Here is a 23,582-nt window from a genome sequence, read left to right as displayed (position 1 = left end):
CAGACTCGCACTGCCTGCATGAGAGATTTTTGGCCTGTTTGGTGTTCTGGTACTGTCCCTTCACACCAAAGGAGAAAGTATCATCATTAAAATCATTACTCTCATACGTGAGATTAAAATCCTATTTGATCAGAGACCCTTGCTTCCGGGAGCAGGAAAAAAACCAAAATAACCAAAGAAGTAACAAGGAATCGAGGAGCTCTTCCTTGTTATATTTTTGTCTCTCACATGTCTGTTTATTGCCGTCTTTGCCTGCAGTTGCTGTGCAGATGGATCTGAGCAGGAGGAAAGTGCCTCTGTATGTGAGTATGTGCTCCAGTTTGCAGTCATGTTTGAGACCAGCTTCTCCAATTAATCTCAAGAGTTTATTATCCCTCTGGAAAATCTCTGCAAATTGAGTTTAGAAGGCAGGGAGAGATCAGCAGCCATATTAATATAAACTGAAAGTCAGAGCAGAGGTTTTGTGCTCATGACCTGACCATTACGTTTAATGAAACTGAATCAACTGTTGGTCTGTATCTCAAAGGATTTAATCGTTTTTCTATTTATGCATCAGTACAGAACATGTAATTCAATCATGTTCAGAGTTATACAGCTTTAAAATGAGATGTCATATTCAGCGCCAGGGTCAACAAGGGCACCATAATGAATGCTTTGGACTTTGATCAAACAATATTAGTCTATGAATGAAAGATTTCACAGCTTTACTATTGGATTATTTGAGCGCTGAATCATAGTTTCTTTCGTAAAAAAAAACCTTATTCATCAGCCCGGCGTTTGTATATACAAGTGGTAAATCAGTAACTCTGTGATTCATTCAAAGTGATGTTTTTTATTTGTATTTTACTCACTCTGTGTTGGAAAGAAACGTGTATTTGCGATCAGTTTGATTTGTGATGTCTCTGTTCATGTTGAACCTTTTGAATGGATCTGTTGTCTGTGGGGTTAAGCTTAAGTCAAACAGGGTAGGACGGCTGTCAAATATGCTTTTATTAGTTTCAGTTTGGGATCTAATGCCTAGCTGAAGATCAAAGAGGAACTACATCGCTCACACTCTATTAATTCAATCGAATCCTTTCTAATTTGACATGTTTTTAGTCTTGTTTTCATTTTACTTGAGGTCACTTAAAGGCTACCAAACTTTGAACGTGGACACATGCCAGTTTCATGTAATGAAACACCTACGCCCAGTATTGTATTTGCTTTCCACCGAGGCCCACAAAGGATTGAACCAATCCATTAATGCGAAGAATCACTTTTACTGCGTTAGACTTGAAGTTAAATGCTAACATCAGCGTGCTAAGATGTTCACAATGACTGAGCTATAATGCTAATGTGTTGCAAATAATACTTTGCATGCTAACATTTGCTAACTGGGACTAAACTTTAAATATTGGTGAAGGTAATGGAAATTAGATACTGGACACATTAAAGGGGCCATATCTTTTAACTTCCTGCGGCGCCATAAGGAAAACTCTCATGGCAACCATTCAATATTGGTTGAGATTCTTTACTCAAAACCACATATGTGCACCTGCCATGATAAAGCAAACAGTAGCATATAAGATTGGCACACAGCAGATCACTCAATGCAGCAATAACGTACGTCAGTTTTAAATTCTTTCCCTGACCATCTTTCCACTGACCTGAAAATCCCTGTTTTATGTCGGGTATTTCATCTGGTGTCCACAGCTTCGTAAGTGGTTAACATTTGGCCTGTCAAACTGAGGTGAGGCGTTTTAATGAGGGCAAAGAAAAGCTGTGTAGACTTTATAAATTCAGTGGTAAACCTGATGTTCTCTCTGTCAAAGAATATCCGGCTCAGGATAAAGAAATGGATAAGTGAACTGAAAGGTTGGATTAGGTGAGACGGAGAGACATGAAGGAAGGATTACTCACAGTGTTTGTATCTGAGAGAGCAAGGGGAGTAAAGAGTAAAGCCTCTCAGTTTTATAGCGTGAGAAATCAGGTCAGTGGTTGAGGTGATGCAAGGCTAATAGACGGACTCTCATGAGAAAAAGAGAGACTAGTTAAAAATACACCCCCGTTTTTACACTATTATACCATCTGTGATGTTCGCTGCATTTCAACATTTCAAGTCAAGCCTTATATTTGATATTTCTGCTTTTTTCCCTTCAACCTGTCTCCTCTACTCCGGCCTCGGTCAGGCATTTGATATGTTTCCCAGAATAACTCTGCAGTTCTGTCTGCTCTATTGAGGCCACTGTAGGTGGACAAATTGATATCTTTTGCAATAGATTTCTTCCCCTGCAACTGCTGGCTGTTGGCTGGCAGCAGCTATAAAAAGCAGCCCAGTGGCCCTGTAAAATGTTTTTACTATGAGGGATAGAAAGTAAAATATAGTTTTACATTTTAAAGATCTGCCATCAAGCTCAGTTACAGTTGTGTTAGACATCCAGACACTGCAGCCATTTATCCACGGTAAAAACGTTCACAACCAAACAACAGCATAGGACCAGAAATGTGAAAGGCTGCACTATGAAATGGTTTTATATTAACAATGGGTAAGATGTCTGTGGCTTGTGTGAAAGGGGTCGCTCATAGTGACAATCTTTTTCACGCAACAATGCACTCTTCCTAAGTTCTTAGAAACTCTTGAGCAAAACATTTCAGTTCCTTGTTTTGATTTTACGGCCCCTAGCTTTACTGCTTGGGTTCAGTCTTATGGCTCCCATCAACCATCAGAAAGAGCTCCCATCAAACACCACCTGCGCATTTAGTTGTATACACTAGATGTTTCCCACAGGAGTTAATACCGACTAAAACAGAGCTTCAGAGTGAATATTGTACCCTGCTTTCATGAGTGCATCGGATGTGTGGAGTTCCCAAGCTGGACAGTGGTTTGTCAGACTGTGGTGTGTTCACGAGCTTAGTGTCAAAATGTGGAAACAATGCTAACAGTACAAAGAGAAGCTTTGGTGTTTATTGCTCAGAACTAACATCGCTCCCTTTATGTTCACATTCAGGGTATGCTAACGTGACCATTTCTAGTCGGTAACTCTTTTTCCCCTTTATTCAGACATAAAGTAATGTCAGGGTTATACTCATCAGGTGGACACAAACACAACTCCAGCTCACTCCTAATGTCTCTCTGTTTCTGCATGGCTGTGTTAATAAGCACAAAGCGATGTTTGCCACATCAACTCTATAAGACGATGAAAGGTCAGCGTTGCATTTGCAGCTTGTCTGACTGTCCTCAAGTGGCCAAACAACAATCAATACTGCTTTATATAAGAAGCAAGGATGGCTTGTTGGTGGAACCACCCCCTCTGTTGCCTTCTTGGCTCGACAGAACTGCAAGGAAAAGTTAATCTCAAGTGCTTCTTTTTTTATACTTTACCTTTATAAATGTATGATTTTGCTACTCGTATTGAAGATGTTAAGATGTGTGCCATATATATTTATATTTTTAAACTAATATCAAACAAACACACCTATGTGCTAACTCCATTACCTTCTTTGCTGTTTTCAATAGCTCTGTGGATCTCTTTATAACATCTTTTTGTATGTTATGTCTTTAAATGGTGTCTAACATCAATACTTTTCGTACATGACGTGAAATACATCTGTAGCCCAAAGTTTTGAACATGTCAGTCTCAAAAGCAGTGACTGACTGTCTGGATAGAAACAATAAACCTCTTGACTTACCCTTTGTTACATACTTCTGGATTTAAGTATTGTCAGGTTTAGATCAATTATTAGGCATAGTTCTTGTGCGGCCTCTCAAAAAGCCAAATATTTTGGTACTGGTATCAAAGACAGGTTCTGTTTCAGCATCCATCCAGTATCTATTCTGCTGATCCTGTTCAGGGTCGTGGGGGCTGGAGCCTTCTCAGCTGTCATTGGGCGAGAGTCGGGGTACACCCTGGACTGATCGCCAGTCACACAGGGCTGACACAGAGAGACAGACAACCTTTCTCGCTCCGGAGTATCCGGAGGGAACCCACGCATGCACGGGGAGAACATGCAAGCTCCCCACGGAAAAGCCCACTTCGTCCAAACAGAGATTGTTGTACTAGGAACCTTCTAGCTGTTAGGCGACCGTGCTAACCAGTGCACCACCGTGCAGCCCCAACGCTACATCAGAGAACTAAAATTTAAACTGCTCAACCATGGCGAGGATTTACAGTCTAGTGACGCTGACAAATAACACGCTGTTAGACACACATCAGACCTGCAGAAAGTTTTTAAAAGCTACTCATCAGTCTGCATATCGGTGTAACTGCTCTGCCATATTTTACCTTCTCTTGCCTCAGATCAGAAGTCTAAAGCGCTCTGGTCTGTTGGGATCAGGGCAGGTCTTTGCAGTAGACACTAAGACATTCCTGTTTTTATTGAGGGGGAATGCTTCATTGTAACCTCAAAAGGAATGCTGTCAAGGGATTTAGCGGACTTCACAGAAATGTAGAAAACTGCATCAGAACAGAGTCTTACTTTAAAAATGAGCCGGTATCTTTCAGAATAGAAATATTTCCTGCTTTCAAGCATCTTCTTTTTTTAATTTTCCCTCACAACCTCTCTCACCTTTCTTTATCTCAGGGCCAGGCGAAGGTATTTGCCCTGCTGGAGGGTTTAGACTCGATGCCAGAGGATACAGAGGTCTACGTTGTTTTGGAAGGATCCACGCTGGTCCATGTCACCAGGGCTCAGAGTGATGTCATGCTGTGCTTCATAGTGCCTGGTACGTACAAATTTATGTCTATTGTATGTATGTGCTCATGCCTTCAGGGGTCATTTCCTATGTTTAACACTAAAAAGGCAGAATGTGTTTAGAAAGCTATGTTCACTTGTTAAACTGCACATCCTGACAATCCCAGGTTTTCCACTCCTCTCTATGATAGGAGCTGTTAATCACTATTTCAATCTTCACACACACACATGCAGAAACAGGCACAGACACACACATGCACAAATACATAGACTGTCTGTGCAAGTGGTCTGGAAGGACGCAGAATCTTATCAGCTTCCTCTCAGGAGGGAAACGGCTCCATAAACAATACGTCATCATTAGTGAGCATCTGTGTAGGTCACACAGACGGGCAGTCCTGCAGCCTCGGGCACTTTCTACAATAGCTGGACTATTAAAAAAGACAGGTCTACTTTTCTGTCCAAAAAAGGAAAATTGTTAACATATTTAGCCGTATTCAGAAATTATCTGACGTACTTGTGCTCCTGGCGAAAATAAAAAGGGTTTTTAAATGGATCATACAGGTGGTTTTGTGTTTTTAGCTGGTTACCTACAAACTGTATCATTTTAATTCCCTTCATTGATTAATCACAGACCTATGAGCATCTGTAGATAGATTTCTTTACACCAAGGCAACCATCAATTTCAGTTTATATATTTTCAGATGATCTAATTATAGTAATTTATAGATGATTAATAACTGTGAATACTGTCGGCTGTATTTTTGTTGCAGTAGAAGGCAGTTGTTGGCAGTGCTTTTGAATCGTTGGTCGTATTCTGATCGAGCAGTTCTTTTTCATACTAAGAAATCTGTCTGCATCAAACCTTGGCTTTTGCTCATTTGTGTCCCACTTTAGGACACAACCTGGCTGAGATGGTCTCTGTCCAGGCCTACATGTGCTCTGAAACCACACCCCTCACATGGGTGGGCGGAGCTTCACTTGAGTATGTCCAAGATGATGCTCAGGTAAGGAAGATATGCAAGTCATCATCCTGCATTGCATGCAACTTTTAGCATTCTTGTGTTAAATATGACCAGCACATACCCAGGCCCTTCATGCTGTAAATAAGCAAAATCCTCTCACCAGATTGTGTTTTATCCATGACCGCTTTACTCTCAGGAACTGGCAGAGCACCTGATAATAAACGGTCATTGCCTGAGCTCCACGGATCACAAAGAGCTAAGCAGCCTCTTCAACCTGGGCCAGCAGAGCTCTCGCTGGGCTATGGATCGTCGCGTGGCCCTGGCCATGGCCAACCTGGATATCCCGCAGAACTGGAATGTACTAGGGAGCCACAGGGGAGACGGTGAGAAGAGGATTATTTTATCTTGCTGAACGGGCATTCCTGCACAGATATGTTTATCAAAAACACACTGTATTCATTTTTATTATATAACAATGTCTTTGAAAGAGATGAGCAAGATTAACGATGCTTTAATTGGAACAAATTAGATCAAAGCCAGACAGTTATGTCAGCAAGCATTGCAGCCAGTGTTGGTGTGAGGACGGTGAGCTGTTGAACTTTTCAACTCTTCCACACGCCTTCTTCTCCGCCATCATTCCCGCTTTCCATCCATGCTCACTCGGCTGAAAGAGGAAGTGAACATGGTCACATGTGTGCTTCTGTTAAATTCATCAAAGCCAATTAAGCAGCATGTAATGCGGTTAATAGAGCCTTTCCATCTGGAAGTAGCCTGAGGCAAAGGTTAATAAATCTGAGGTGTGTGTGTGTGTTGACCATCATGTTTGCTAGATGCCACCATCTGTTTGTGTTGGGCCACCTACATAAAAAACAAACTGGATTTAGCGTTAACATAGTTAAGGCAGTCTGTTTCATTGCATCGTCTCCCTCTAAATGTCTGCGGTTAATTTGATAACACTGTTTGTGACATCACTCTCTTGCTGATGCTCTATGTGACTGAATTATTAATCCTTACTTTCCTCTGGTGGTTACTATTTCCTTATAGTGCCTACATTTTTAAAGGCATGGGAAATAAGACAAATCCTCAGTGTCACAACAATGACTCCTGTGCCCTGATGGGTTTTTGATGCAGAATTTTATGGACTGAAAAGTGACATTTTAGCACGGCTTCCTGCTTGTCCTTTTTCTCTAAAGTTACTTCAATTTAAATACTTTGTACTGCCCACTCCAATCCATCCATTCATCCATTATCTATACTCTTATCCTGTTCAGGGTCACAGGGGGGCTGGAGCCTAACCCAGCTGTCATTGGGCGAGAGGCAAGGTTACACCTGACATATAGAGACAGACAACCTTTCACGCTCACACACCTACGGGAAATTTAGAGTCACCAATGAACGTAACGAGCATGTCTTTGGACTGAGCCAGACTACCTGGAGGGAACCCACGCATGCACGGGGAGAACATGAAAACACACAGAAAGACCCACTACGTCTGAATCAGGATTCTAACCAGGAACATTCTAGTTTTGAGGCTACATTGTTAACCTCTGTTAACCACCGTGCAGCCCCACTATAGACGGACGGACGGACGGACGGACGGACGGACGGACGGACAGACAGACAGACAGACAGACAGACAGACAGACAGAGAGACAGAGAGACAGACAGACAGACAGACAGACAGACAGACACTTTATTGATTCTGAGGGAAATTCAAACAAGAGCAAAGGCAGCGGCGGCTTGTCTCTTTGAAACAATCACAAACTATAGAATCTTCCATTTTTGTAGGATACCACACCAGCATCAGTTTTTAAAATGCATCATTTTCCTGATGAAATTTAGCACAACTTGCCTTTTGCAGTAAAAAATGCCCCCTGCAGACATTATCAATCATGACGAGTGTTTGGTTTCCTGATGAGACTGATGAAACAGTGCTGTTCTTTGCTCCTCTGATTTGAGTCTCTTTTCCTCTCGCTACATTTTTGCCACATCATTTCAGACACTGTCGATCCGGCCTCTTTGAACCTTTTCAAGTCATTTCCTTATGTTGCCCTCGTGAAATTCAGCTGTTAAAAAAAAGGGACATTCAGACTTTTATTAGAGATCTCATACACTGCTTTTATTCACGTTACTATGACTCACTTCTGCAGTGGCCTTTATCATCATGACTTATTGTAGTGAAAGTCTGAGTTGCTGGTGAATCAGTCACAAATGCTGCGACATTGTGATCAGTGTGAAAGGCACAAATGAAGATGACCTATCCCAAACACAGATTTAATGAACTGTCTAAACAAGAGAAACGACCTATTAGAAGATTTAGCATTAGCACTGTAAATTATTTTAAGTGCTTGTATTAGTTTGTCCATCCAATGAGCATTACGTTGATGATGATCTAAGTATTTGTCCTGTACAAAGCTGAAACAGGCTCACCGGTTGCTCGACTGTATCTGATTTAATGCAGTCCAGTTACCTGGATACAGGTCTTGTTGGAAAACGTTGAGTGGCAGAAATGGAAGCTTTTATTTCCTTAAAGTGGGTCAGTAGAGCAGTACTGTGGAATAGAAGAAGTCAATCATTGACATTTAGGTTAATTATCATGGGGAGGTAGGTGGTTATTGAGAAGAGGTTTTTGATATCTTAGTTTCCTCCTATTTTTCTCACATTCAGTCACTGGCTTATTTTTTCACAGCTCACTGGATCTCACTTCCCGTTTCAATTCAGCAGCTGTCTTTGATTCCGCTGCATATTTGATCTCCACAGAATGAAATATTTTTTATGCTAAGGTATTTTATTTCTCCCCTCCTCCTTCAGAGCACAGTCTCAGGGAGTCTCCCCTCCACCTGGCCGTGCGGTGGGGTCTGTATCGACTGGCAGAGCTGCTGCTTTGTCAGCCTGGAGGTCTGATGGCCGTCAGTCTGCCAAACGAAGAGGGAGTCACACCGCTGCAGCTGGCACGGACAGCAGGCAACACTGAGCTCCTGGAGCTGCTCACACAGTAAGATTATCAGCACTAACAGGGCACTTCAGGGAGAGACACTGACAAATACATCATTGTTTGGCTGTAACATAATACATCCAGTGAAAGTGTAGAAACAAGCTTGTTTAAGACTCGCTTGTACCAAGTAATTAGCTATACTTCTTTATAGAAGGTCACAGGGGGCACAAGAAAATCACAGTGCCTGATGCACTAATTAACCAAAACCTGAAAGTCTTGGGCTGTGGGAAGAAACCTGAGCATTGTGAGCACAACCCGACCTTGCTTTTAGCTAACCACTGCACTGCTGTGCCTTCGAGCTATTACCCCAGATAATTTGCATTCTTTCAATATCTCAAGTACTGTAAATGTACAGGTTAAAGGGCTTTTTATGAACACGTAAAATGCTAAACACCAGTTTGTATTACCTGTCAAACTCAGGAATGTTTTGTGCTCGATCTGGTTCCATAAATCTTTAAGTTCACCTTTATAGACCTGTTTACGTGGCCTGAAAAACTCGACTAAACTATCTTCTGCTGAGCAGCAGTGCTTATATATATCAGTGAGGCATTTGTTTATTTATTCTAATGATTTGGAAAGTCTTTCTAGCCACATTTTAATGATTAAAACAGTGTTCTCTCAGAACCCTAATATTGTTTCTTTTGTGATTAAACTTAAACCCACCTGTTGTGCTGCAGGCCACCCAACCCTCTAGCCACACCACCAGCGGGTCTGTCCCAGGTGTGGGCAGACCGGTCCCGCTTACTGAGGTTCTGTCACGACACGGGGAACCTGACTCTGACCGTCCGACAGAACCTGAGGTGGAGCTCCGAGGAGAGCCGGCACTCTGACATCCTGCTTCTCAGAGACCGGCTCAAAGATGAGGACTTCCTGAGAGAGGTGAGTTTGAGACATGTGTGAGTGTTTATGGTGCTTGTGAACAGAGCAGTAATTTAATTATGATGAGATCCATACATTTACTGTCATTTCTTATATTTTATAATAAAAAAATCAATGATTTTCCAGAGGGACACATAAATAAGACCTTGCACATAAACATAAATAATAACTGTACCTGAAAGCACTCTCAAAATAAAGTCATGGTTTCAAAATGTGTCCTTCCATGGTCTTTATATTTCATTTATTAATTAAACATCACATTTTCTCATTCCACAGATCAAAGCTCTAAGGAGGGAACGTGTGGAGACCATCTTAGGGAAGGAAGAACTGGTAGATGACCCTGCAGAGAATGGTATCTTACCCGTCTTATCTGTCTGACTTTGTGAGATGTGGGAGACTCCGTTACATTAAACCATTCAGTTTTAACTCTCCCATTTTACGTCCGAACAGTCTGCAATTTTTTGTGGCTGTGGCTTGAAACAGGCTACAATGATAATAGATATTGACTGCCCTCCTGTGGGGGTTTGATGTATTGCAAGTCTGTGAAACAACATTAAGATACTGTAGGAGAAAAAAGAAGTACATGATTCCTGTGGACAAATCAGGCTGCAAAGATACATCAAAGAGAATCCTTGTATCTTGTGTGAAATTGATTAACAGTACACACTTGAGTCCTGCAGGGATTTTAATTTTAAATGTGTTACATGCAAATAACTAAAAAGCTAAAAAGCTACATGTTTATACGAAGTACTGAAACTATTAGTTCAATAATATATTTAAAAATCCCAAATAATAGCTTGTTCTAACTTCTCTAATGTGTACTTTTAGCTTTTCTCTGCTTTATATCATTACACATTTGAATATACAGTATTTCTGCTGTATATTGTAATGGCTATATATGTTGAGACAAGCTATAAAGATGTAAATCAGATATTTAATTAGTAACAGGATGAAATTTTTAAGGTCACAGTCGCTTTAACAAGATTGCTTCCCTTTGACCCCTCTCTCTGTCTCTCTGTCTGTGGAGCAACATCAGAGCCAGCTGGCATAACTGTATCAGAGTGAATGTGTTTTATGCTCACATGCTGAGGCACACTAAGACCTTTGTCAAAATTTACTTCTCCTATATTTTACATCTTCTCCTTTCTCAGTCTCACTCTTGTCTCCGACTTTCACTCAAGACCTGTCCATCCTTTATGAGTCGCTGCCACTTCCCTTCCCTGCACTTCCTGCGTTTATGTTTTTTATGTGACCCCAGGCCTCATATCAAACCCTAATTTCTGCTCAGCAGCCGTATATGGTTGCCTTTGATCTGGGATGCATGTGGTAGGTAAATGAAAAGAAAGGAGATCAAGGCCACACGTTAAACATCTCCCAGGTCATTAAGCTGAAAGAAGACTTTACATGGTACATACATTGTTAAAAACTGACACATCTGTGTTTAGTCGAGCCTCTTTTGATGTTTTATGGCAGTTTGTTTTCTCTTCTTTCAGCTCTGTATTCTGATATCAATGGAGGGAGCTCTGCTGTTGAAGAAAATGTGAGTATTTAAACGAGGACAACAATACACAACACATTCACACATAATATTTCACATGCAACGAGAGATACGAACAATAGTCAACATCCTTAAATACATTTTTTTTTTCTAAAGTAGATGTCCTTTGTATCTGAATTCTCTGCCTGAAACGACTCAGTTAGTTCTGTCCCTTTAAGAAACCCCGCCCCTACAAGCCCGCTTTCTTCTGATTGGCCAGCTCTCCAAAGCCTGCTGAGGCTGCACTTTGTGACATCACAAAAACTGTGTGAAACTGAGAAACCTGGGGATTACTCCAACATACTTTTACCTACAGATTTGAAACTTCCCCCTCGTTTAGTATGAACATCCAACATTGTAACATTATATATATGTCTGAAAATGTGAAACAGCAGGATTCCCCTCTCTTTAATGTTGCATATCTCAATTTAATATGCATGAACATCTGCATCATTAAGTACCAAACTGCGGTGCTCTGAATGCCCCTCTGTGCTCCACATTGTTTCCCTCTTATTGTTAAGGTGTTGGAGTTAGCACCTTACACACGCCACTGAATAGCTGACTTTGTAAGTGTGTATTCCATGATTTGATGGTGTGGCGGGTGCGCATGAAGGACCTGTTTTATGTGATACAGATGGCTGCCTGACCAATAATCTGTTACACACCTCCGCAAACACTTGTGTTTTTGTACTTACTTGTTCTTTTAGTTTTTTGTGCCTTGTGGAAAAGTGCGCACGTTTCAGTAAAAGGTTCCCTGTGTCTTCGCTCAGGACTATGAGGAGCCGCTGATGTTCTGCCTGAACGAGGAGGATGAAGAGGACGATACATCGCAGTCTGACCCTGGTGAGGATTTTATTTTTACAAACATCCTTCAAAGGGAGGTTTCTGTGTGTGAAGCTGTTTTTAGATATGGTTTTAATTTTAGAGCTCGTGGTGCCTGACTGAAAGTGATCACTGTTGTTTTAGCTTATGTTATATTCATAGGAAGTTATCCAAGCAGCTTCTAATCATTAATGAGTCCAACTGCAGGAAGCGTTTTCTTTCCCGAACAGAACTCAACTCTAATCCTAGGCTATGGTCGGCTACCATCCCCACAGACTATAGGATCACATTTCAGCCCCCTGGCTTGTCTCCCCCTCCCCTCTGGAGTCTTCAGAGTCTTGTCACCTTGTGTTTACAGTGATCATAGTGCTGAGAAGGAATCTTTTTAATTCGGCATGTCGGGAAGACTCCTGTAGCCATCCTATTAGTCATGCTGTTCCTGCACACAATGACAGAGGATCAGAAATGAACCCGTAGCTGAAGGTGGGTTCACTCTGATCTGCTTCTGGATGGGAAAGGAGAGGACTGTGGAGTGGGAACATCCTGCGGGTTAATAATTGGCCTGTATTGCTGCAGAGCAGACTGATGCCTCAGTGTAAGAATGCTGTGGTTACAGGCTGAGGCTGCAGGCTTTATAACACTTGGCACCGGACATCTGCAATCTTAACTTCCTGTGGCTGATGTTTTCCATGCTGTACTCTTTGTGCATATGTGAATGCGCCTGTGTGTGTGTGTTGGCTGGATGAGGTTGTCATATTTCTGTGCCGTCTTTGAAGACTGCCTGCCTGTGACCTAAATTGATCCCTTTTTTTGCGGCTCAGACGAATAACACTGGTCACTGGGTTCCTGTTTTCTCCAAGTTTCCCCTCCGCGTAATGTTTGATGAAACAATAGCTCCGGCTGAAAATGACTCAGGATTTATACATGTTATTCTTTCAGGATTACACGGCTGTTTTGACCCCTGAAGGAATTTAAATTCCTCATTAGACATTCCGAAGCTGTCGGGCATTGCGAGTAACTGGAAAGTGAAGCATATAGTGGGATTCCTGTCTGTTTTTAACACATGCAATATGGCTGCTTGACTTGAGCTAATGCGTCATCAGGCAGACAGACAGACACGGCCTCGGTACCCAGAGCTTCAGCAAGGGATGAGGAATTTAGAGCGTAGATGTCATGTTCCCCCCGTCTTCTTGATGGCAGTTCTTTCCTCTCTCTAATTCAACTTTAATTCATTCCTGTGACTGTAAGAAAATACAGCACAGCCACAGCAGGTTGTACAAAGTTTATTATTTAAATGTGACGGTTTAAGAAAATGTAAGAAAACAAGACAAGCATCTCTGTTGTCTCCAATCCTTCTGCCTCCCCCCTCTGTCCCCCATTTCTGCCCTCCTAATGCCCCTGAAATTTAAATACCCCACCCAAAACACACACTTGCCCCCAAATACCTATACACACACAAACACACACACTCATGCACCCTTGCTCCCCGGGTCCCACCCTCCCAGGTCAGCATTTTAATGTGAGTTTAGTGAACAAACAGCAAAGGCCACTTCATCCTGAGAAGCTGTACTCTGTACGGCTGAAGAAAGGAACCAGGTCGATGTGTGTGTGTGTCAGTGTTGTCAGTGTTTGTGTGCACTTGTGTGTTGAAGAGGGAGAATGCAGTGTGGAAGAGCGCTCTGAAGGGGGCAAGGGGGGTATGGGGAAGCGAAAAAAAAAGGGGGTGTTTGTGGCTGAATGGGGGTTGCCAGGGCTTTGCTGAATGCAGTTTTCCAGCAGTTTGTTGAGATCCCCCGGGAGAGGAGAGTGGAGGAGTGTGAGAATGGTGTGTGTGTGTGTGTGTGTGTGTGTGTAATGGAGGGGGTAAAGAGAGAGAGAGAGAGCACCAGAGAGGGATTTATGATATGGATAGTTTGGCCGGGTGACAACAGACGATGAGTTCAACGCCAGAAACGCTAACAAGAGTCTCCGACCCCGGCTGAGCGATCTAATTGGAGAACGGAAAAAAGGATTAAACCCCACACAGACCCCACAAAGGCAGCATTAATGTTCACCAGTACAGTGCCAACACCCCTTCCCATGCACACACACACAGAAACCCCTTTCTATAGTCTCAATGTACCTCTATTCCCCTCCCCTGCGTATATTCTGCCTACAAAACCCTTCTCATCCCTCTTTTTTTTATCACATTCCTTCATTTATGTGCGTTTATAAACCCATGTTTGGCCTCTTTCCACAGTGCCATTGTCTGATTAGTCTCTTAAACCCCCTTCACCTTCCCATTCTCTCACTTTTACCACCTCTGGCCACGTTTATCCCTACTGCTGCTGCAAATGGGGGCACTGTACTCCTGCAAGTTGGCAAAGGAGAGACGTGGGGGGCGGCGGAAGAAGAAAACTGCTCTCACTTGCTGTCTCCATGGTGAGGCTGCTGACCTGGCAGTCTGTCCCCCTCCCCTCATCCCCATGCTCCAAACCCCTTTTTTCCTCCCCTCAGCTTGGCTTTGACATGCTAAAATATAAAGAAAGAGACGGAGAGAGAATGGAGTGATGGAGACGGACTCTCTTCAGACGTGGCATCAGGCATGTTTGGGTGAATGTATCTGGAGTGTGTGCAGCTCTGCAGCTCCGGCGTTTCTCTGAGACAATCATGAACTCACAGGGTTAATGATTTCTCCCGTGTCTGAGACTCACCTCCGCTGAGCTGTCTGCCCTCCTGTTTGTCTTCGCTGTAGGTTCCGAAGTCACTCCTCTGTTTGACTTTGTCTCTTTCTGTTTCTCTCTCTCTCCCTCCTTCAGTCACTCTTTCCGGCCGTCAATATACTCCTCCCCCCTGCTCCTGTCAGCATGTGTTGATCCCCCCCACCCCCCCCTCCCTGTGTGCTGTGTGTGGTAGATGAGTGACTGAGGGGGGACAGAGAAACATTCAGAGACCTGTAGGTTGGCACAGATTTGAGACGAGCAGAAAGATTGCTGTAAAAAGAGACAGCAGAGGAAGAAGACAGCGTTCGGTCCCGGCTCTGTCCGACAGTTGGTACAAAGTTTTGGAGGGGGAAGGGGTGGATTTCAGGGGGAGGGGTGGCTGGGGGAGACAGAGGGGAACATGCTGGCTCACTCTTGAAGTGTCAGACTGTCTACAGCGCGGCTCTGGGAAAAAGGAAAGTGAACACTGCGGCTTGTCTGCAGTCTGTGAGAAATGGATGTAAACTGAGGCGCTGTTGATTTATTCATCAAACACCTCGAGCTGTGTGGATGAAGACTTTCTTGAAGGCTACAAATCATGGATTCTGACTCTGACTCTCCTTTCAACTACTCCTGGCCCTCTTTTCCTAAGATGAGGATGCGCAGGAAGACGGGCAAAAAAGGTAACACTGAGGGGTTCTGTTGTTTATCATTTATTCATTCGTGGGAGAGTTGTCTTTTCCTCCTTATCCTCCTCATTGACTTATTTATTTGTAGGAGCAGCCATTAAAGTGGACATGGTCACGTTTAACTTCACAGTTAGTTAAATATTGTTGGAACAGAGTAATAATAGTGGATATCGGTGCAGTGTGTGACAGACGTGGATAAATGTCAAAGAGAAAACTCGTCCACACACAGATTCCCTTTGCCAGTGACATCTCTTTTCTCAGAGCGACATCATGTTACAGATGGAAGACTTTACCACAAACCTCCCGCATGGCAGACACGTCTCCTCATCCACTGTGGAACAATACAGTTAAAATTAGACCGTTTTCCATTACCGAGTCTTATTCACAGGCCTCCTCTGCAGCAGCGAGTCAATCACAGTGAGATAAGTGCATGTTTGCCGGTGATGTAACCTGATATCTGACAGTATGTTGGGGAATGTCAGATGTCTACTCGAGCCTGATTGAACGGCTGGCGGCTTTCGACATCCTCAGCCTGCACTGTTGTGTGCATGAATGAACTTTTGAGAAACTTTTGCCTCGTGTGAATGCTGGGTTTTGTGAAGTGCAAAAAGGAGACTGTTTAATACGTGCCTTCATTTACTAATGCTCAGACACCTGCAGCTGATAATCATAATCCAGTTTGTTTATGTGTCCCTGAGGTGTCGTAAGAACTCAATGTGAGTTTATGCCACAGTTTATACTTTTGAGAGACTTAACAAAAATCCTGCTGCTCAAACTTGGAAAACAAGTTTGTTGCTTCATCATTAGTCATGGGAGCTGATGTGAATGCTTAAAATAGGCTTAAACTAAACCAGAATGGTTAAACAGTTCACTGCTTGTGTGCACGGCTGTGTGTGGGAAGAGAGAAGGGTGCAAGCGAGAGCGAGAGACACAGAGGAAGATCAGGTTACTGCCATGTCTGTGTCATGGCTCAGCTCCAGTGCTCTTTTCCTCTTCTTTCACCATAAACCTCTGCGAGATTATCCCTCTTATTGCTTTGTAATTGTGATTGACGTCGGCAAACTTTACACACACTGTCCATCTGTGCTATTCAGGAACAGCCGCGCTGTATAAACCTCTTAAACTGACCATAAATTCTTCAAGTGGGTTTAGAAACTCAGAAATCTGAAGGAGAGCAGCTCTGGTGTCACGATGCACCTGCAGAGTGAAATGTGTTTTCAGGTGTGCAGAGCCACAAGTTTATTTCTTCGCTCGGAGGACTGATGGCCGCTCTCTCTGCGTTTACCTCTTCCTGGATCTCTCGGGCCGAGTGACGCGCTGAAATGTAAACACAACGGGATCGCACAATGTGATGCTTGGACCAGGATGTTTGACCGCAGGTGTCATAACTCAGAGTGGGTTTGTGGATTTTGGTGGACAATTGTTTTAATGATTTAAACGGCCCTCCATGAAGTCAAATAATTACCTCTCTCATTTTTATGAGCTAATAACAGCCGCTGTTGTGATTCTTGTAGTCTCTGCTTGTTATTTTACTCCGCTCCTAATTTCTCCCAGCTCTCACCATAGTGACAACTGTTTAGCATGGTGCCTAGAAAGCAGCTTACGTCATGAAAGAATGGACAGCATGGACAAATAAATCCAGCCTAAGTGTTTACACGATTAACAATTATAACTCTCTGTTTATCTTGAACTCTTTGTTTTGCCGCTTTCAGCACACCAGCAGCTTCGTAAGAGAGAGAACCTTGAGAAAGAGCCCTTGTGACAGCCCTGCCTCCCCCTTCTCTCCATCCTGCCTTGCCTGATCTCTCTCTCCCAGGGGTGTGCACGGGTTGAAGGGTCACTCTCTGTGTCTAACTGCCGTGGTCTGGAAACCTGGCAGTGACTGCTGTCTTTGTCTGGCTCTCTGCAAAGCTCCAGCTCTTTCTCTTCCCCTCTGCTGCTGCAGGCGCTGCTACTGTATAGGGTTGGCTCTCGCTCGGGGACATGCTCTGAATATCACATCGCTCCGAGTATACCTTCTGTGAGCAAAATCTTACACAAATAACCCCACATGCTGCTCTGCTTTCCCTACAACCTTTTTGAAATGGCAACCTGCGGACAGCACTCTCGATAAAGACAGCTTCTCCTGCAGAAAGATTGATTCAGTGCAGCTCTAACTTGTCAGTAATATGAACTCCCCGCTCCTCTGTTATTCCCTGAGTTAACTAATGTTAAACACAGATCGCAGCGCCTGACAGTAATGTTCACTGAGGCAGTGTTTATGGGTCAGAGGTGTGCGAATGATTGGGCCCGTGGCAGCCAGCTGTGGCTTTGGACCTGGCCCAGAACCTTAACTATTAGTCCTGCCTGTCAAGCTCCTTAAGTGGGCTTATATGAAACAGTATCTGCTTTCAAACAGTGGTTTGACCCACATCCAAGATCTGACCCCCAGTCTGGATTTGATGTAGGACTAAAACTAATCTTACAATGCATAAAAGAAGGTCGAACATGCTTTAGTGCAGCTATCATGGATCTGGATTCAGGTTCAGATACAGTATAAAGTAACAACAGAGCAGGTTGTAATTTTTATACCGCTCATTTCCAACTGTAGTAGCAGCACATTTACATCTCTGTTGGTGGGTATGATGCAGTTAAAGATATACTTTAGGATTGATGAGGAGTGGGATGTGTGTATCCTGCAGTCTATTCGTTTGCATTTGATGTGGATGGAGCCTGGATCATCTGTTGTCCTCATCAGTGTCTCCCTGTTGCCTCCCAGATTTATTAGACTAACCGCCTACAGGAAGCACAGCCAATTGTTGGTCTGATTTATTCTCTGCTACAAACGCTGGAGCTCTCTTCTCCCCCTCTGCGGTGCTGGCAACTTGGAAACTATGGATAAACTATGGATTTGTTTGTAGGTCTCGGTTTGATATCAGCTTGAGGGGCTTAGTCTGAAACAGCAGTGCCAAAGACATGTTTTTGCACAGCTGGCGTTGTTGCAGGCAAAGCGTTGCCAGCGTAAGGTGAGACTGTCATTAGGAGCGTAATGATATAACTGAGCTAATGAGGCTGCCTCTTCTTGTTAGTGTGATGAGTACTGCGCCGTTGATACCAGTTTCTATTGTGGTTAGAGGTTCATTTCTTCCGTGAATCCTTCCCAGACGATGGGTTTCATTGCTGCACTTCACATTTATAATGCTGGTATACCTGTGAGACACTGGATTTAACCGCTATCTGTGCCTGTGTGCTTACTTAGAGGCTCCACTGGACCACTGAGTAGGAGTAAGCAGATTTATGAGTAGTTGGGGGGTACGTACCTTTCATTTGGTGATGTATTTGTCTTAGTCCTGTTCACGACAAGCCATGATTGGAGTTTGACCTAAATGTTTCATATGCTAAAAAGATCAAGAGCAAGGGCTTCTTTGTGAACATATTGTTCTAGATGCTTTGCATCGTACAGCAATGAGCTCATCTATATAGAGACAGAGGTACATTTTCCTCTGATGCTGAATTAAAAGAATTGGAATAAAAAAAATACAGTAGAACAAAATGCTGGTTTATGTTTCATTTAAGTGATTTCGACAGCATTCAAAATCAGCTAATCACGTATAGCCATACAGGTTGCAGATGTAACCCAAGGCCACCCAGTGAGTGCGGTGCCGAGGTTGGACACAGTTAGACAGAAAGCTCAAACAATGTTATGTACCGTAACGTCCATCTGGAACCTCACATACGTTACAAAGCCTCAAACCTTTGAGTTTCAAAGTGCACTCTTGACCTTGAAAAGAGCATTTAACGTTCTCATGAAACGGTGAGTGAATCGGCATATGTAGGTGAGACGGTAGGGAGGGACTTGTCACAAATATTAATCGCACTTAACGGTAGACAATAGCGCTGAATGTGAGAACATTCAAAGTCAAACACAGTCGCGACCCACAGCTGCTAGCTGTTTTGTGGACCTGCATTTGAATGAATGCAAAATTAGGCACAATGTCATAAACATCAGCATTTTTTTTTTCAAGTTTCCCCAAAGTTACAGGTGTGTAGGTGACAGTCAGCACAGTTTGGATCTAATAGCTAAATGTTATCTCTCCTCAAGGTCCATTTAGTAGCTGCTGCTTTGGAGCTCTTAATCATATCACATTATCCTCATTGGTCGTATTGGAACTTTTTGTCTAAGGTGGCGAAATAGTTAAATCTCAGACCTTTAATTTCAAAGCTCATTTTAAAGCTCATATTGAATTTTACTCTGTATTTTATTCAGGACATTGAAAAATGAGTGTTTAGTTGAAAAGATTTTGTATATCATATGTACCTATATACTGTATAGAGTACACAGACATGCTGTGTTTATATACTGAATATGTTGTAATAGTAGGTTAGAGCCGTGGTTCTCAACTGGTCTAGCTTTAGGACCCACCACCATCTCCTCAAACATCCCAGTATGTCAACATCACAAAACACAACAGTATAACAGTCAACAATGACAAGCAGGCAGCACTGCATAAGAGGTAAATATTCCCTCAACAATTCATTCAATTAGCCGCCTTATTTCAAGAGAAATAAACTGGAAATAGTGCAATAGAAATGCAACTACTGTCGGGCTCATCAAGTTTCAAGAATGTAAATGTAACTGTATCTGGATTTCCCAATCAGTGGATTCATGGAGTGTAGATAACCGACACTGCTTCCGCATCACTTTATAGGATATCTTTGCTTTTCTTTTTTTTATGAATGCTTTTATGTACGTTAGTGAGAATGAGTGTTTTAGCATAAATTATTGTTTACTGTTTGGCGTTATATTTTATTACATTGTGTAAATAATCTTAAAGCTGCTGTGAGGAACTTTTTGAACATCTGTGTTGATTGGCGCCCCCTGTGGACAAAGCTGTACCTCTTATTTCTTTGCTGAATTTGCCTTGTACATGTTAAGTGGTGGTTTTTAAACAAAAAATCTCACCCTGCTTTCTTTAACAGTCATATCTATCACTCACTGTAAATTTTTGCCCTGGAAAATGTAAACAAAGCCCCCCGCCAGCGGTTTCAGGCATTAAAAATAAGTAGATAGAAATAATCAATCTTGTCGCTGATGGTCTTGCTTTCTTTTGTAGATCATAGAGAGAAATCAGAATTAAGTTCAGTCTCTTTCATAACCAGCTAAAAACACAGGAGCTTTAAACAAAACTTAACTGTGTTGCATGAATGCTCATTTTCTGTCGTGAGTGTTGTGGCATGTAACATCCACTGTCTTTGTATGTATGTGTACCTGTAGGTAGTTTTCTAACCTAAAATACTTTCTAAGAAGCTGTGTTGTGGAGAGGCTGTGTTTTTATACAGAGCAACATCCCTGAGGGAGCTGTGTGTGTGTGTTTGGAAAGCAGGACTGTTTCCCCCTGTTTCAACAGCAGAACCAGGCCGCTGCTCACAGTGACTCTACTGTGCTAAAAGGGTTCCTCTCAATGCTACTGTGTGCTCACCGGGAGTTATTTCCACTCACCCGCTGCATCGAAGGCAGGGTGGGGAAGAAACACGCCCTCAGATGCCCGCTCACAGCTCCATGCACACTCATTCACGTGTGTGTGTGCAAAGAGCCATTCAGACACACACACACTCATACAGAGAGTCTAAACAATGACATGCAACTGCCCAGGATGTCTATGTCACTTCCCGTTTTTGTGAGAAGTTATTTGGTGTTGCTGTGGAAACCTAATGTAATATTGAAAAATCCTCTCTCTCTCTCTCTGTGCCCCCCTCCTTTCTCTCTCTCTCTCTTTACAGAGAAAAGCCAGTCCATAAGGGAGAGCCAGGCCTCGTCCCCGACTCTGGCTGCTGCTGCCAGACTGTCAGCGATGATACACGGGAAAGACCGAGTGTTCGCCAATACCATGCTGGTGGACCAGGTGAGTGTTTCTTTCTATATTAAAGTATCAAATGTAAATCAGTTATGTCATTTATAGCAAATCTGAACTCGTATGATGTAAAATGTTCCATTACTGGAGCTGAAACCAGCCTGTGAACTGGTTCCTTCTCATTTCCATCACTTTCTCACTCTTCTGTTCCAGGTGGATGACGCTGACATTAAGTACCGCTCTACTGGGGAGGAGGAGGTGAGCCCTGTGCCTCACGTTGGCAGCCCATGCTGGGACTCCTTCTCCAGGACTCCCCGCGACTCAGGGAACTGCTCCCACAATCGGCGCCCGTCCTCACCTCCTAACGGGGAGAGAGGGGTTCAAGGCCCTGGCCTGGAGAATCACAGGGAGCCATCCCCTCGCGTCTCTCCCACCTCTCCCTTTGCTTCCTCCCCGTCTTTTCCTTCCTCCCCACTGGCTTCCCCCTTCCGATTGTTCGAGGGAGCACTGAGGCGTCAGACGCAGCCGTGCCTGCCAGTTTCTCCTGCTTTGAATCGCAGAGGATGCAGCTTAACGGAGGCGAGCCGGGGTCTGAGGTAGGAACGCTACTACTGTTAACTATTAAATAAAAATCCAAGGCCTTCCAAGTGTTATATTTAAATGAAGAACTTTAATGTTGCTGCCTCAGAACTAGTTGAGTTTTTTGTGTTAAAGTGAGACAACAAACGCTTTACAATATGGCCAGCCTGACTTTTAAACAAAAAAAAATCAGTGCACGAGTTCAGAAACTTGTTGTGTCATGTTGTTCATAAGAAGCAAAAACATTCCAGTCACTAACCCTAGTAAACAGACAGGTTTGGTTTTGAAATTTAGCGCAGTGATTGTAGTCATAGAAGTTACGGAAAGTGACAGGAAGCCTCAACACAATTGAGTTGTTTGTGTGTTTTAAGTTGCTGAACATTCCTTCCACTTTCCTCATAGCGACAGGATCTTCTCTGTGAAGCCGGCAAAATGATACTCAGTTCAAAACCTGATTTTAGCTTGAATTTGTCCATGATGACTGCCTGTGTTGATTGTTAAAGACCAGCTCCAGTCATGTTTTAAGTCATATAAAATGCTCTGCTTGAAATAATAAATTGTGTCTGAGATGTTTTTTTCAGCAAAATAAGTTGAATTACCTTGTAAAAATCCTCCCGAGGCATCTCATCCTTCTCATTAAAAAAATCCAGAATCTGCATAGTCCCCGCCCACTACGTGCTACGTTTCTCCTTTAGTAAAATTACAGCCGAAAACAAAACACGTCTCTGCCATCGTTTAGTGGCAACTTGTTGAAACTTAGCGAGCTTGAAATGTAGTAATTAGTAGTAGTAACGTTAACGTTAGTAGTCAGTAGTGAGTGTGCAAAAATTACGATGACGATTACAGCTGCATCGCCGAAGTGGTTGCCATAGGTTACACATAATGATATGCATAGCGTCATCCCGTCCATTAACGGGATTGGCTCCTTAGGTTTGTGACGTCTCAAACCTGCCAATCTGAAAACGTGTTGTTCAGCCTGTCCTTGGTACACTGCAGTTTAAAAGCAGACAGGCCCAGCCATGGAGATGACTGCTGATGTTGTCCCTGATATGTTTTGTAGCTCATGAAAAACACCACATGGAGATGTTTACAAGGTGAAACACTCGATGTTCACTGGAGCGGGTCTTTAGGTTTAAGATAAAATGCACCGCTAAATAGTTGAGGTCATACTGGACACAGAGTCGGCATTATCTTGTATGGGCCTGAGTGTAGGATTTAAATCCGGCCTGTGGACCAATTAGAGGCTTTATGAACATATTATAGTGGGTTGATTTTTGAGACCGCTACCTGGATTTGTTAATATTAGGAATTCACAGACTTATGTAATAAGAGTTGACAGAATTTTGTGTGTTTGCATCTGCTCTTGTGTGTGTGTATTTGCATGTGTGTGTAAACAGCCCCAGTCTTGAGTGTGACAGTGGAGAGGAGGACATACTGGGACATTCGTACCCCTGCTCATCCTCAAAGCACCAGTCCATCAATCGATCAAGCTCAGGAGAGGAGAGGGACTCTTTTGAAACCTCGCCAGACTTAAACCGCACACTCTCTGACAGCACGCACAAATCCACCAAGGTATAAGCCCTGTAAACATATTGTATGAAATCTCTGGAAACATTGTGATTCTCTATGCATGTGGCCTGAGACAGTTCTCCCACTTCCTTATTCCAAACAATACCCCAAAATCTGGTTAGGGTGCTGTTTTAATGTCCAGTTTTGTGTGTAATCTTGTTTATTTGAGGGGTGGGTAATGTATTTTGTGCTCTTTTAATCTCTAGTCTTCTTATAATGTCTATGTCTTCCTACTTTCTTATTATTTTACATACCTGCCCAGGGACTACAGGCGGAAAATAGCAATTTGCTAAAACCCAGTGCAATGCATCTCTCTTTGTTTTATATAAGGTTAATGTTCTTTTTGCGTTGTCCCTGCTCATATAAG

General features: G+C 43.0%; 1 protein-coding gene across 1 annotated transcript in view; it reads left to right on the top strand.

Moving 5' to 3' along the window:
- The first annotated feature begins 269 nt into the window (after positions 1 to 269).
- Positions 270 to 23,582, top strand: part of LOC138609936 (rho guanine nucleotide exchange factor 28-like) — a 42,443-nt gene continuing 19,130 nt past the window's right edge. Inside the window, exons 1-12 of the mRNA XM_069682624.1 lie at positions 270 to 302; positions 4,561 to 4,702; positions 5,566 to 5,675; positions 5,830 to 6,016; positions 8,445 to 8,628; positions 9,306 to 9,507; positions 9,784 to 9,859; positions 11,001 to 11,047; positions 11,815 to 11,887; positions 20,997 to 21,118; positions 21,281 to 21,663; positions 23,044 to 23,218. Coding sequence (XP_069538725.1) covers positions 270 to 302; positions 4,561 to 4,702; positions 5,566 to 5,675; positions 5,830 to 6,016; positions 8,445 to 8,628; positions 9,306 to 9,507; positions 9,784 to 9,859; positions 11,001 to 11,047; positions 11,815 to 11,887; positions 20,997 to 21,118; positions 21,281 to 21,663; positions 23,044 to 23,218 — 1,734 coding nt within the window. The remainder of the gene's footprint in view (positions 303 to 4,560; positions 4,703 to 5,565; positions 5,676 to 5,829; positions 6,017 to 8,444; positions 8,629 to 9,305; positions 9,508 to 9,783; positions 9,860 to 11,000; positions 11,048 to 11,814; positions 11,888 to 20,996; positions 21,119 to 21,280; positions 21,664 to 23,043; positions 23,219 to 23,582) is intronic.

This window comes from Semicossyphus pulcher, unplaced genomic scaffold (genome assembly GCF_022749685.1).
Source record: "Semicossyphus pulcher isolate SPU_LCO1_2020_fin unplaced genomic scaffold, fSemPul1.0.p SCAF_6, whole genome shotgun sequence".
NCBI lineage: Eukaryota > Metazoa > Chordata > Actinopteri > Labriformes > Labridae > Semicossyphus > Semicossyphus pulcher.
Note: the sequence above shows the minus strand (reverse complement) of the source record. Positions and strands in the feature narration are given on the sequence as shown.